This window comes from Mauremys reevesii, linkage group 21, assembly GCF_016161935.1.
Source record: "Mauremys reevesii isolate NIE-2019 linkage group 21, ASM1616193v1, whole genome shotgun sequence".
NCBI classification, from domain to species: domain Eukaryota; kingdom Metazoa; phylum Chordata; order Testudines; family Geoemydidae; genus Mauremys; species Mauremys reevesii.
The window spans coordinates 8,942,921-8,955,427 of NC_052643.1; the positions used below are offsets into that span (position 1 = coordinate 8,942,921).

At 47.9% G+C, this 12,507-nt stretch overlaps 1 protein-coding gene across 2 annotated transcripts in view; it reads left to right on the forward strand.

Annotated features, from left to right (window-relative positions):
* Positions 1-12,507, forward strand: part of MTOR (mechanistic target of rapamycin kinase) — a 101,097-nt gene that overhangs the window by 6,658 nt on the left and 81,932 nt on the right. For both annotated transcript variants that reach the window (XM_039509591.1, XM_039509593.1), the window contains 13 exons: positions 375-650; positions 994-1,102; positions 1,902-2,088; positions 2,279-2,407; positions 3,999-4,243; positions 4,722-4,937; positions 5,637-5,842; positions 6,472-6,594; positions 6,988-7,077; positions 7,171-7,263; positions 7,825-7,959; positions 8,341-8,470; positions 11,983-12,233. In XM_039509591.1, the coding sequence (XP_039365525.1) occupies positions 375-650; positions 994-1,102; positions 1,902-2,088; positions 2,279-2,407; positions 3,999-4,243; positions 4,722-4,937; positions 5,637-5,842; positions 6,472-6,594; positions 6,988-7,077; positions 7,171-7,263; positions 7,825-7,959; positions 8,341-8,470; positions 11,983-12,233 (2,190 nt within the window). The remainder of the gene's footprint in view (positions 1-374; positions 651-993; positions 1,103-1,901; positions 2,089-2,278; positions 2,408-3,998; positions 4,244-4,721; positions 4,938-5,636; positions 5,843-6,471; positions 6,595-6,987; positions 7,078-7,170; positions 7,264-7,824; positions 7,960-8,340; positions 8,471-11,982; positions 12,234-12,507) is intronic.

Here is a 12,507-nt window from a genome sequence, read left to right on the forward strand (position 1 = left end):
CATCACCTAGGCCATCCCCCAACTTCCCTTTGGTTGAGGGGGCAGTGGATGCAGGGTTGGAACAGCATTTCCCGTAAGAGTTAGGGCCACTGCCATACCTAGTCTGCCTTGTTCAGTGAATTTCACTGGTTGACCCTGATTCTTTCCCACTCTGAGGCCGAAAAGGGAGAATTCTTTGCCTGTGCTGTCTCACTGCTGGCCACTTGGCAGGAAAATCGATTGCATGTAAGGCACCTGGATGTCAAGTCTGGTTTGCAGTTCAGTCCGTGCCATACAGCCCCCTTGGTGTGGGTGCCTGTGGTCCATGAGTTTGTTAGTTGTATGTGTCCTCTTCTGTTTAACTGCCTTTGAAAGTGTTTTTTTTCTGTGCCCAGCGCCTTAGAGAGGAGATGGAGGAGATCACGCAGCAGCAGATGGTGCACGACAAATACTGCAAAGACCTGCTGGGCTTTGGTACAAAGCCTCGCCACATCACCCCTTTCACCAGCTTCCAGTCTGTACAGCCCCCGCAGTCAAACGCCTTGGTGGGGCTCCTGGGGTACAGCCCGCATCAAGGAATCATGGGGTTTGGAGCCTCGCCTGTCCCAGCAAAGTCAACGTTGGTCGAGAGTCGATGTTGTCGGGATCTGATGGAGGAGAAGTTTGATCAGGTGAGCTGTGGGCTTTTCTCTAGCGCCTCCCAAAATCTCCTGCGCAGAGACCAGACGCTTAGTGTGACGTCCTTCCATGTCCTTTGCTGGGAGGCAGTATGGCCCGATAGTTGGATCACGGTCACAACCCATTAACTGTGTCCCTGACTCTGAGGCTGGTTTCCTGTGTGTCCTGGAGGGAGCAACTTAACTTCTCTGTGCCTCAGTTTAGCCCTCTGTGGCACAGGTATAATTATAACCCTTCCTGAGGGGTGATGCAGCGGAATGACAGTGGAAAACCTTGCGATCCCCACAAGGCAAGGATGACAGAGCACCCTTTAAAGCCCAACCCCTCTGGTTCCAGGTGTGCCTCTGGGTTTTGAAGTGCAGAACCAGCAAGAACTCTCTAATCCAGATGACAATCCTCAACTTACTGCCACGGCTGGCTGCTTTCCGGCCTTCTGCGTTCACAGGTGAGGGGTCTTGCAGCTGGGCTTTGGCTGGGGCTGCAGCTGAAGGTGAGTTGGGGAGTTTCTAGCTCATGTGGTCCCATTGACCTATGTACAGGTAATGCAGCAGCAGAAATCCTGGTGCTTGGCATTGTACTAACTGGCACTTTGATTCCTGCTTTAAGTAGTGGGAATTACTGTCCTCTGGATGGTCTCCTTGACATCTGATGGGAGCTCACTGCTTTGTAAAGCTGGCAGAGTGAAAGCCCTTGCCTGGAGTCCGTGTTCAGTGCCTTAATAAAAACAGGACCTCATTTTCATGCTCCCTGAGCGTGCCATGTTCAGTGGTGAGCTGTACCCTCTTACTCCCTGCACTTATATCCCAGTTATCAGCAATGTCCGATCCGGATTTCCCTTCTGTGGATGAAAGAAAATCCCAGCTGGCCTTTCAAAAGTTGAATCACTCAAGGTGCTGAGAACAGCCAAAGTAGTTGGAGTTAGAGGAGCACTGTCAATATGGCTCTAACTGGATTTACCTTAAAGCTTTATTATTGTCTCTCCTCACCACCAGATCCCAGTCGGTCACTGCAGTAACAAGCAATAAACTGCTTGGCATCTTGCTTACAGGAAGCGTCTTTTAACTACTATTGCCAGGTTCTCCCTTACACTGTTTCTGTAGTGGGGGCCGTATGAAAGGGACCACTGGGCTTTTAGCCACACAGGCCAATAGGAAGTTGGTTTCTCATAATCTCATAAAAACTTTGTGTCCACTCTGTCAGGCCAAATGAACTCATTGATTGTCTTGTTCTGCTCTTGTGATCAGCTGATCAGTACCTTCCAGACACCATGAACCACATTCTGAGCTGTGTGAAGAAGGAGAAGGAGCGAACAGCCGCCTTCCAAGCCTTGGGATTGCTGTCTGTGGCCGTGAGGTCTGAGTTCCAGGCCTACTTGCCCAAGGTCCTTGAAATCATCAAAGCAGCACTCCCGCCAAAAGATTTCGCCCACAAGTGAGTGTGTGAAGGTTAGAGAGGCTCTTGGACAGACACCTGCTGATCATGCCATTTTTGGTGTGACTGTGGGGTATGACAGCTTATTAAACTGATAGGTGTTCCCATGAGACGTTGATAAGTGAGGGGGGTGAAGAGAGATGCAGGATTGCACTCTGAGGTAAATAGCTCTTATGGTGTCTGTTTTCAGGAGGCAGAAGTCCATGCAGGTGGATGCCACAGTCTTCACCTGCATCAGCATGCTGGCACGAGCTATGGGACCCTGCATCCAGCAGGACATCAAAGAGCTTCTGGAACCCATGTTGGCCGTGGGACTGAGGTAGGTACAAGATATGTTAACAAGTTCTTCCATTAGCCACTGGGTGGCATTGTTGGCCATCACTATATGTATAAAAGTGAGTTATGAAACTCCAGCAAGCAGACTTCTTAATCAGCCTTAGAGAAAAGCCTGTCAAATGCTTTCCCTTCACAAACACTCAGAGATTATATTGTTGTCCGTCTTCCTGAGTTGGAGGAAATAGTGCACTGAGTGTCCTGCTTTCCTAAGACATGCCACTGAGAAGCCAAATACCAGGATGAAAATAACAGTATGGTGTTACGAAACTAATTTGTTTTGAGAGAAGGGGTGAGAACTAATCTTTAGATTCAAAGAGCCAAAAAACCAAATTCCTTTCGAATAGAAATACTCCAGAAGCTATTCCCTTTTCTTGAGAAGGAATCCTTCAGCTCTTGGGATGGCAGCCGGGGTGAGGGTGTGCATTCGAGTCAGCCAATTCGCACAGTCCCCTTAAAAGTGAAACATACCAGAAAAGACATGATTTTCAAACACAGGCAATTGTATCCCGTGACCAAATCCAACCCTGGTTACACTTAGGTGTGTGAAAAGGATATTCGTGCCTTTCTGCTGCTCTGGTTATTCAAGCTCAGCACTTAGGTGAGTTATCATGGCTCCCATGTCTGGAAGTCAGGGCCAGTATTTTAAATTCAGTATGTGGGTGCATTGCTGTGCTGAGCTTCCCATTCCACGCCTGGTGCTGCCAGCTAGACTCCTCCAGCACTGTGAGTGCGTATACATCCTGCTGGGGGGAGGTTACTCCTCTGAGAAGGCAACAAGCAGCAATTTGTCTTCCGTGTGAGATGTCTCTTGGGTTCTGAGCAGGTGTCACCGTTTAAAGAATTGCTCTATAAAATAACTAGTCCCAGTGAAGTCGAGAGCAGAGTCCCCTGCTTCCCAGCACTCAGACACTCCTTTTAGGCAAAAACTTGGGCAAACAGGAAAACCCTGAAGGTCAGTGCACTCCATCTGGGTCAGCCCAACAGGGGAAGTGAATTCGAGGTCGGACTGTCCCACGTCTAGCCTTCCCCCACCTTCAGAGTTCATATCTGGGGACTCCTAACTCACGTGTCCCAACTGATCTCCTCTGCCAAGATGGCGGATACGGATAAAGGCAGTCGTTCAAACAGCTTGCTCCCAGGTTGCACAGCGCTTCATACTCCTGGACGTGTATTGGTAGCCTTTGCCTACAGATTATAGGAATGAGGCATCCAACACAGCAGGTGCCACTAAAATAAGCCTGCAGCTGCATTCTGCTCCCTGTGAAACATCAGAGCAGTGTTCAAAGGTAGCCCGATGCAGAGTGCCTTGCACCACTCTCCTCTAGAGTCCCACCATGCAGATAATTCCTGGTAGCGCCTAACACAGCAGTGTGGGCTAGAATCCAAGCAGTTTGTTTGTTCGCTCTGGAGTTTGCACGAAGGCAGCTGTGCTGTGATAGCAGGTGTTGCTGTGACATTAGAAACACCTCAGGTAACGTTTCCATGGGCAAAGTTACAGTCGTGAATGAGAAGCCAAAACATGTAACTGTTCTTGTTCCTGTCCTACTGAGTGTCTGCCTGCTTGTTGCCCTCAGCCCCGCTCTGACCGCTGTGCTCTATGACTTGAGTCGTCAGATCCCCCAGCTGAAGAAGGACATCCAGGACGGGCTGCTGAAAATGCTCTCTCTCGTTCTAATGCACAAACCTCTCCGGCACCCAGGCATGCCCAAGGGCCTGGCCCATCAGCTGGCCTCTCCCAGCCTCACCAACATCCCCGAGGCCAGCGATGTGGGCAGCATCACCCTCGCCCTGCGCACACTGGGCAGCTTCGAGTTCGAAGGTAAGCTGTGGAGCCAGCAGCAGGGTGGATGTGCATGTCAGTATTGTCGGTGCAGGCTGCGTACGCTGTCATTAAGGTTGCACAACAATATCCATGGCCTGTGTGTGTTCCCACGGCTGAATTCACTGCAGAGTTTTGGGAGCCTTCTGGAAAGCATCACCCGTTGTGGGTGCACAGTAACACAAATATGTATATACTGTAATTAGAATTACAATCCAGAAATCGGTGTAAAAGCATCTAAGGAAAGGCTTGCCTTTCCCCTGGCTGGCACAGAAGAGAAGAGCTGACATAGCTCATGCTCAGGCTGACCCCATCTACACAGCTGCTCCTGTTACAGGAGGAGAGACTTTAAACCAAACGGTAACGGTGTCCCTCACATTCAGTCTGCAGCTCTGTGTTTGTCTCCCTGGAAAGTCTTCTATCGCTGAGGTGTAAACCTGTGTGATAACCAATCTCTCTTTTCCCCACTCCCATCCAGGCCATTCTCTGACCCAGTTTGTCCGGCACTGTGCGGATCACTTCCTGAACAGTGAGCACAAGGAGATCCGGATGGAGGCGGCCCGCACCTGCTCTCGCCTTCTCACGCCCTCCATCCACTTGATCAGCGGTCATGCCCATGTGGTCAGCCAGACCGCAGTGCAGGTGGTGGCAGACGTTCTCAGCAAACTGCTAGTGGTTGGGATAACAGACCCAGGTAATGTGTTGGGTTTGCCACCATACAGCTGTCTGTGCCTGGACCAAGGGTTGTGGTACTGTTCAGGCTTGTTTTCTGATAACCCAGGGAATCGCTCTTTCTAAATAAAATGGATTTCACACCTCTGAATCCATCCCCAGATTTGGGCGTATTAGCAGAGAGCAAGTGCAGAGTGATGTAACCCCAGGAATTCTCTATTCTAGGTGGAGGCCTCAGAATTTCACTCCCCGCCTCTTGCCTTGTTGTATGAGCCTGTCCCACATCACAGTCTCAATTGTTACGACTCAGGAGGGACCGGCTCCTTTTGTTGAACCTTGCTCTCTTTTCCCCCTTTTGCTGGGTGGAGTCTGTTAATGGCTGAGCGGTCACCTGGGGCTGAGCGGTCACCTGGGGCTGGTTTGCCCTTTCTCTATGGTGCTTCCAGTCACACTAGCTTTAGGAGCAACAAACTGTCCTGGACGTGAACCCCAGGAGTCTTGTTTGGCAGCACAGAGCTATAGTGAGACGCCATTGGGTAGATTCTTCAGGTCTCTCTCACTCATTGGGGTCCTCGTCCGCTTGCTCCAAGGTTTTGGCAGGGTGGTTCATTGACAGTAGCTCTCTGGTGAAAGAAGGTGGTATGTTATTTAGTGTGTCTGTCAAGATTGTGTAAGAACAACGGTTGAACATGAGCGAAGACAAGTGACCATGCTCTTGCAGACCCCGATATCCGTTACTGTGTGTTGGCCTCCTTGGACGAGAGGTTTGATGCCCATCTTGCCCAGGCAGAAAATCTGCAGGCTCTCTTTGTGGCCCTGAACGATCAGGTGTTTGAAATCCGAGAGCTGGCTATCTGCACCGTGGGCCGGCTGAGCAGCATGAACCCTGCCTTTGTCATGCCTTTCCTGCGCAAGATGTTAATACAGGTAACAGAGACAGGGTGCTAAGGATGGGGATGGATTCTTTACTGACTGAGGTGGGGATGGTGGCATTAAGGAAGTCAGACTGTGCTAGAATAGCTGCAGTGCAACGTAGGTCTCCCTTTCTGGAAGGCTGTTTATAACCCAGCTTGATACGTCTTAGACAATGCTTTCCTAATGAGTGTTGATGGTTTCATTTTATGTATTTGCACCAGCGTCCCTCAGAATTCTATGAGGTTTTCAGTCACCAACTTCCATGGTAGGGTGGAGAGGACAGTAGTAACTTCAGGTCCCAACATGTGCAACGCTTTTTGCCTAGAGTGGAGGGGCCTTCTGTTCAGACTGAGGTGGAGTATAATCCCATAGGGTTTCCCTCCCCGTTAGGGATGGATCTGGTTGCACTCCATTCCGTTTTATACAGATTAGCCATGGCCTCGTTTGGGCACCCTTGGCTGATACCACGTATACAGCTTCTGAGATTGCTTTCTCATTTGACACTTGAGTTGTGAGTTGCGGAGGAGGATGGGATCAGTCTCGCTATTTTGCTCTCTTCTATCGTTTGCTGCCTTACGTGGAGAACGCTGGCTCTCCAGCTTTCGCTCTGCTTTAATGCATCTGGTTTGCCCTTTGCGCAGATCCTGACAGAGCTGGAACACAGTGGTGTTGGCAGAATAAAGGAGCAGAGCGCGAGGATGTTGGGTCACTTGGTTTCCAATGCCCCACGACTCATTCGTCCATACATGGAGCCCATCCTTAAGGTAGGGCCTTCTTAGAATTCCTGCTGACTTTTGGTGGGGGAGATCTTCTGGCACACAGGTGGATCACACAATAACTGTGACCATGAGCTTCACCATTTTCATTGCTCTGTAATGGCATAATAACCAGACTGGAGTGTGGTCCCTACGACAACCCTGAGTGTGTGCAACTGCTTGACCTGGATAGACGTTGGATGCGCAAAAACCCTAAAGATATGATAGAAATATGTTGTAAATCTTTGAAACATACGTTGGCACCCATGAGCATCTGTTAGGGGCTCTGTCTTACTGGCATTTCCAGTGCAGGAATCGGGGAAGAGATTGCTCAGTGCAGGAGTCAGGGTCAGGGGAGAAGTTTCTCAGAGGATTCTAACTTTTTCCTATGTCATCAAACAGGCATTGATTGTGAAACTGAAAGATCCTGACCCAGATCCAAATCCAGGGGTGATTAATAATGTCTTGGCTACCATAGGGGAGCTGGCACAGGTAAGCGTCTTGCAGCTTCATGTGGAGGCATTATCATTGCTGCCTAAGTCTGTAACAGTTCTAGATGAGAGCCCTTCCTTCCTCTGTCTACAGGTCAGTGGGCTGGAGATGAGGAAGTGGGTGGACGAGCTCTTCATCATAATCATGGACATGCTCCAGGACTCCTCCTTGCTGGCGAAAAGACAGGTACGTATATGACACCTGCCTAAACCATGCTGTCCTCTGTGACCAGAAGCATACAGTAAAATGTCACTGTAGGCTATGAAAGCTACTAAAAAACGTTAGCTCAGAATGTCAGTCTCTCATGGAATGTGGAGTCCGTTCTTGTCTGCCAAGATGGAAATTGTAGCGCCACTCTGTCTTGTGATCAGGATGTTCTGCCACGTGGCTAGAGAACCCAGCTTAGGTCAGTAGTTTTTGTGGAAGATGCTGGGATCAGGCTCAGTGCTGCAGAGACGTTTCCAACACCAACTGAAGGAGATGGAGAAAAATGTCATATCTCAGAGTGGTGTGGTGTGTGTGTTGTATAAGCCTGAGGTTTGTAGGTTGCCATGTGTTAATTGACTTTTCACCTTCCCTTAACAAAGAGACCCTGTTTGTGGAGGCTTCCAGTGTCATGGCCTATGGAAGGCAATCAGACATTGAGATGTTTTAAAAGAATAAAAATGGCTCTGGTAGGACAGGACAAATAGTAACTTGCTGCTTGGCCTGATCATAACTAACCATTCGGGGCTATGTTCATTCCAGGTGGCTCTGTGGACACTGGGACAACTGGTGGCCAGCACGGGTTATGTGGTGGAGCCGTACAGGAAATACCCAACTTTGCTGGATGTGCTGCTGAACTTCTTGAAGACCGAGCAGAACCAGGGCACTCGGAGAGAGGTAGGGACTCAAAGCTCACTTCCCAGCAGTAACTTCTGCGTACTTGCATGAGAGGGCGAGGTCAGTGATGCTAACCTTCTGAACGAACGACTGATCTGTCATTGGGGTTGCTTGAGGGATAGTTTGGCATAATGGGTAGGACTCTAAAGGGGCTGTGAATGGAAACTAATGAAGTTGCTCACTTCAGTGGATGGGGAGAATCAATACACTCTATTTGGAATACGATGGGACTGTCTCCCCCACCACCCGATCATCTTCCCCTTCCCTCCACCAGCTACCCAGAGCCCTGAGTTCAGGCTTCATTTAATGTGTTGGCCTTAGCCTGGGTGATACGCCTTGACATGCCTTCTTTGTTTTGATTTTTTTTTCCCCCCTTGCTAGGCTATCCGTGTGCTGGGACTGCTGGGGGCTTTGGACCCTTACAAGCACAAAGTGAATATTGGCATGATTGACCAGTCGCGAGACGCTTCAGCTGTCAGCCTGTCGGAGTCTAAATCCAGCCAGGATTCTTGTAAGCAGAGGGAGACTGGGGAAAGAATGTGCACCCTGCACTGTTTAGTTTTAAAGGGGCCTTGGTCTTTACATTCCAGCACAGGAACTAAAGATGAAAATGATGTAATGCAGCATCTGGGTTGTTTCCTCAGTCAGTCCTGAGAGGTGGGCTAGATGGATCCTAACCAAGAGTGTTTCCCAAAAACTCCATGGGCTTTACACACAACCAGGATTTTCCCTCAGAAGTGAAATGACTTAAGCTACGGAAAGGCAGCATTATCTGTAGCTAGGGCATAGGACAGGGTGTCAGGAGACCTGAGTTTTTTTCCCCAGCTCTGCCTCTGAGACTTCTCAGAACTAGAGGTGAAAGTCATTTCATGTTCTCCACCTCTCTCAGATCTCCCTGCCAAATTTTGAGGTTTTACAATTGCACCTTCCTGTTTTATAAAATGTCTTTCTCTTCCCTGTTGCTGCTTGAAAGGCTAATGGAAATGGGAGACTACCTATATAGGGGAAATCTGAATACACATGATGTGGTCAAATGTACAGTAAAATGACCAGTAGAGAAATATCTCCTCTAATTTTTTTATCTGTAATGATCTTGGGTGCTACTTACAGCAATAGTCCATAAATTGCAGGCAAATGTGCGGGGAATTGTTTAAGCTGATGGTGTCCGCTTAAAAATGTTCCAGTTAGTTGACAGGGTTTACTTAGGACTGCTTGTCTACAAGGTCACAGCACCACTCCCAGAGAACTGTTTGACTCCTTTGAAAGTTTTCCCTGCCCTAGCCCCGTCTCCCGCTTTCATGGGAATGCAGAATATGGTGGTTTTATTCTGAGAATGAATATCAAGCAGAAAGACGTTTTAAACAATTACCAACTTAAACCCAGTTTTTCTCTCTCAAAGTGCCTTCTAGCCTGTTCCATTACATGTTCTTGCACTAGAATGAGCTATGTTTCAGGAGCATAGGCTTTACTGTCCATTGCACAGTTCAATGCTTTAGGCCATTATTTCTGTAGCGTCCTAGGGATGTGTGGTGTCCGACAGACAAATTACACAGGCCTCTGCCCTGCGGAGCGTGCAATCAGAGTAAAATGCTGAAACCATCTAACAAAAACACTTCCCAAGTAGGCGTCCATGGAGTATGTCAAACTCATACAACTGAGGGTATCAATAGTTTTGCCCCCTTACTTTTATCATTGAATTTTGGTGCTAATGTAAATAGAAGTTCATGTGGTTGCTTCAGTACAAAGTTCTGCCCACCTCCCTCACTCCCTGTCTGCAGGTACCCATGTTGTATACCCATTTCCTGACCAGAGAGCAATAATGCTGAATTGCCTGGCGATGGTGTCAGGACGTAGACAGGCAGCTGTTTGCCAGGTGTTTGCTTAAATAAAACCATCAAACTGGCGTCACAGGACTTTGGTTTTGTCAGGAATTTTTATTAGCACTTTCAACTGTTACAATAAAAAAATATAATACCAGATGGACCGTGATAAACTGTCCCTAAATTCAAATAGATTTCTAAGCGCTTTCAAGATAGCATTACTGTAAGGCAGTAAAAAGCCCCCTGAGTTCAGCTGTGAAACCGATTGTGTATGTGTGCATGAATTTCACTGTATACAAAATAAGAGAACAGAACAAAAATAAGTAGCCAGATTATGGGCATCTCCAGATGTGAAATTCACTATAAGTGACTTTATTGTTTAATTGTAACTTACTGTAAACACCTACAATGGAAATAGTTATACTGACGTGTCCACTCAGCCACTGGCAAGGATTTCTTCTGTGAAATCCAAAGAATTCCGTGGAGCTCCGCTGGATTTCCATCAGTGTAAATGAAGTCTAGATATGGAATAAAAAATACCATTTCAATTGGTTTCCAAACACTAATACAAACAGACAGGGATGAGAGTGCAAAAGGAATGTGGTCTCGGAGTAGTAGAGCAATGTCTGGTGATACAGAAGTTTGAGGAAATTTTCAAAAAGCCCTTAGGGTTTGTCTACACTTGGAAATTTACCAGAGTACTTATTCCAAAGTAACTCTTTGTGGATACACTCATGTTCTGGAATAGTTATCTTGGTAAATTTCCAAGTGTAGACAAGTCCCAAATGACTTAGGAGCCTAGATCCCTCTGAATGTCAATGCCACATTTGAAAACGGGACTGAGGCACTTGAGAAAATGTTACCCGATAGCTACAAATTAGCCTACTGGTTACCCCCATTTAAAATATCTGATTAGATGGGAAAAGAAGGAAGGGGATATTTCATCTTTAAAAAGAGAGAGGAAGAGGCAATCAATCAGATGTAGCTTATTTCCAGGAGAGGTTTGTATTGCAGAATATTTTATAAATGGGATGTGAGAAACTGTCTGTCATGCTCCAACTATCTAAAAGTGCTTTACAAAGTCAGTCGGTCACTGCAGTGCATCCAGCCATGGAGGCAAACGTCTCAGGTGATGTGCTAGGCTCTGGCACTCTCACACTTTTGGACATGAGTAGGTGTGTCCCTAGGAGAGGAACGTTGGCCAGAATGGCAGGGTTTATCCCCTCATTTTTTATTTTTATTTTTATTTTTTTTACAAAAGCAGAGTGAGATTATGAATTTTCCTCCCAGATGGCTACCAGGGATGAGCAGCAGGTGTCATGTGCAATCAAAGGGCAGATTGTGTTATTGTTGAGACACTCTCGTCTTAGCTCTTGCTGTTGTGTTGAAGAACTGCAGCTGAGAAAGATGACCAGTAGCTAGAGTTAAAGCTGTCCTGTTAGTGACAGCTTTTAGTTTTCTGCGGGCAGACTCCCCTCTCCTGCACAAAGAACATGGGAGGGGGGAGCAAGAAAACCCTGCACATTTCACCTGTTTCCCCCAACCTCTTGTGACAGAAGACATTTTGCTGAGTGGGGTCTGTTAATCTTGAAGCTGTGCCTCCACCCAACCCCATAAATCCTAGCGACATGGGAGAATCCTGGGGATCTCTTCTGCAGTGAGCCAAGACTCTGCTGCTACGCTGGTCTGTCTTCCTCAGTAGCCAAGACTGCTGCAGTACCATTGCCTGGGTCCCCCTATGACTGTTTAGCAACATTACCCTGTGCACGGATTTTCTTATGGAAGTGTCCGGGCTCTGTAGGGGCCAATACTCTGGAGATCAGACCTCCCCTTTTCCACCCATTCCTACCCTGAAAGCTTCTGAACTCCTGTAAACAGAGTCTCAGCAAAGAAGCACGTGCAGTGGGCAGGTTGGGGCACAGTGCTTTATAGATGCCACTCCCCTATTTGTGTTTTTTTGTGCAAAAATTGAGAGATCCGTGCAGCCACGTTCTTTTCTTGTATTTAGGAATACAACTTTCAGGGTCTCAGGGCTTTGGTTTAAGTTCCCATGGACTGGTCATCTCCTCTGAGCATGTTGTTAATGTAAATTCCTCTTTTCTCTTCCCCCCCCCCCCCCCCCATTAGCCAGCTGTGTCTGAAGTGCAATGTTGGTGTGCATTGTGTGTACACATGTAAGTGACACTTCCTTCCCTTTTCCCAGCTGATTACAGTACCAGTGAGATGTTAGTGAACATGGGAAACCTCCCTCTGGATGAGTTCTACCCTGCTGTCTCCATGGTAGCGCTGATGAGAATCTTCCGAGACCAATCCTTGTCCCACCATCACACTATGGTAGTCCAAGCCATCACCTTTATTTTCAAATCTCTCGGGCTGAAGTGTGTGCAGTTCCTGCCCCAGGTCATGCCAACGTTTCTCAATGTAATTCGGGTTTGCGATGGTGCCATCCGAGAGGTGAGTGTGCTAGGAATTTGCTCCCCCTCCCCAAAACAAGAATCCATTGTAAAGCGAATGCAATTATCTTTGGGTGCTCCTGCACCGAGTGCTGCTGCCAAGCATGCTGCGAAAGTGAGGTACCAGCTTTGCTTTCTCTCTCCTCTTGTTATTGATCAGAACATCAAGTGGTGCCAATTTTTCTGCTTCTCCACTGAAACAGCTGCTACCAAGCATCCCCCCTAAATGGCCAGTTCTCAGTTCTGCTTCCTCCTTAAGCCATCCTGTGCAGGTC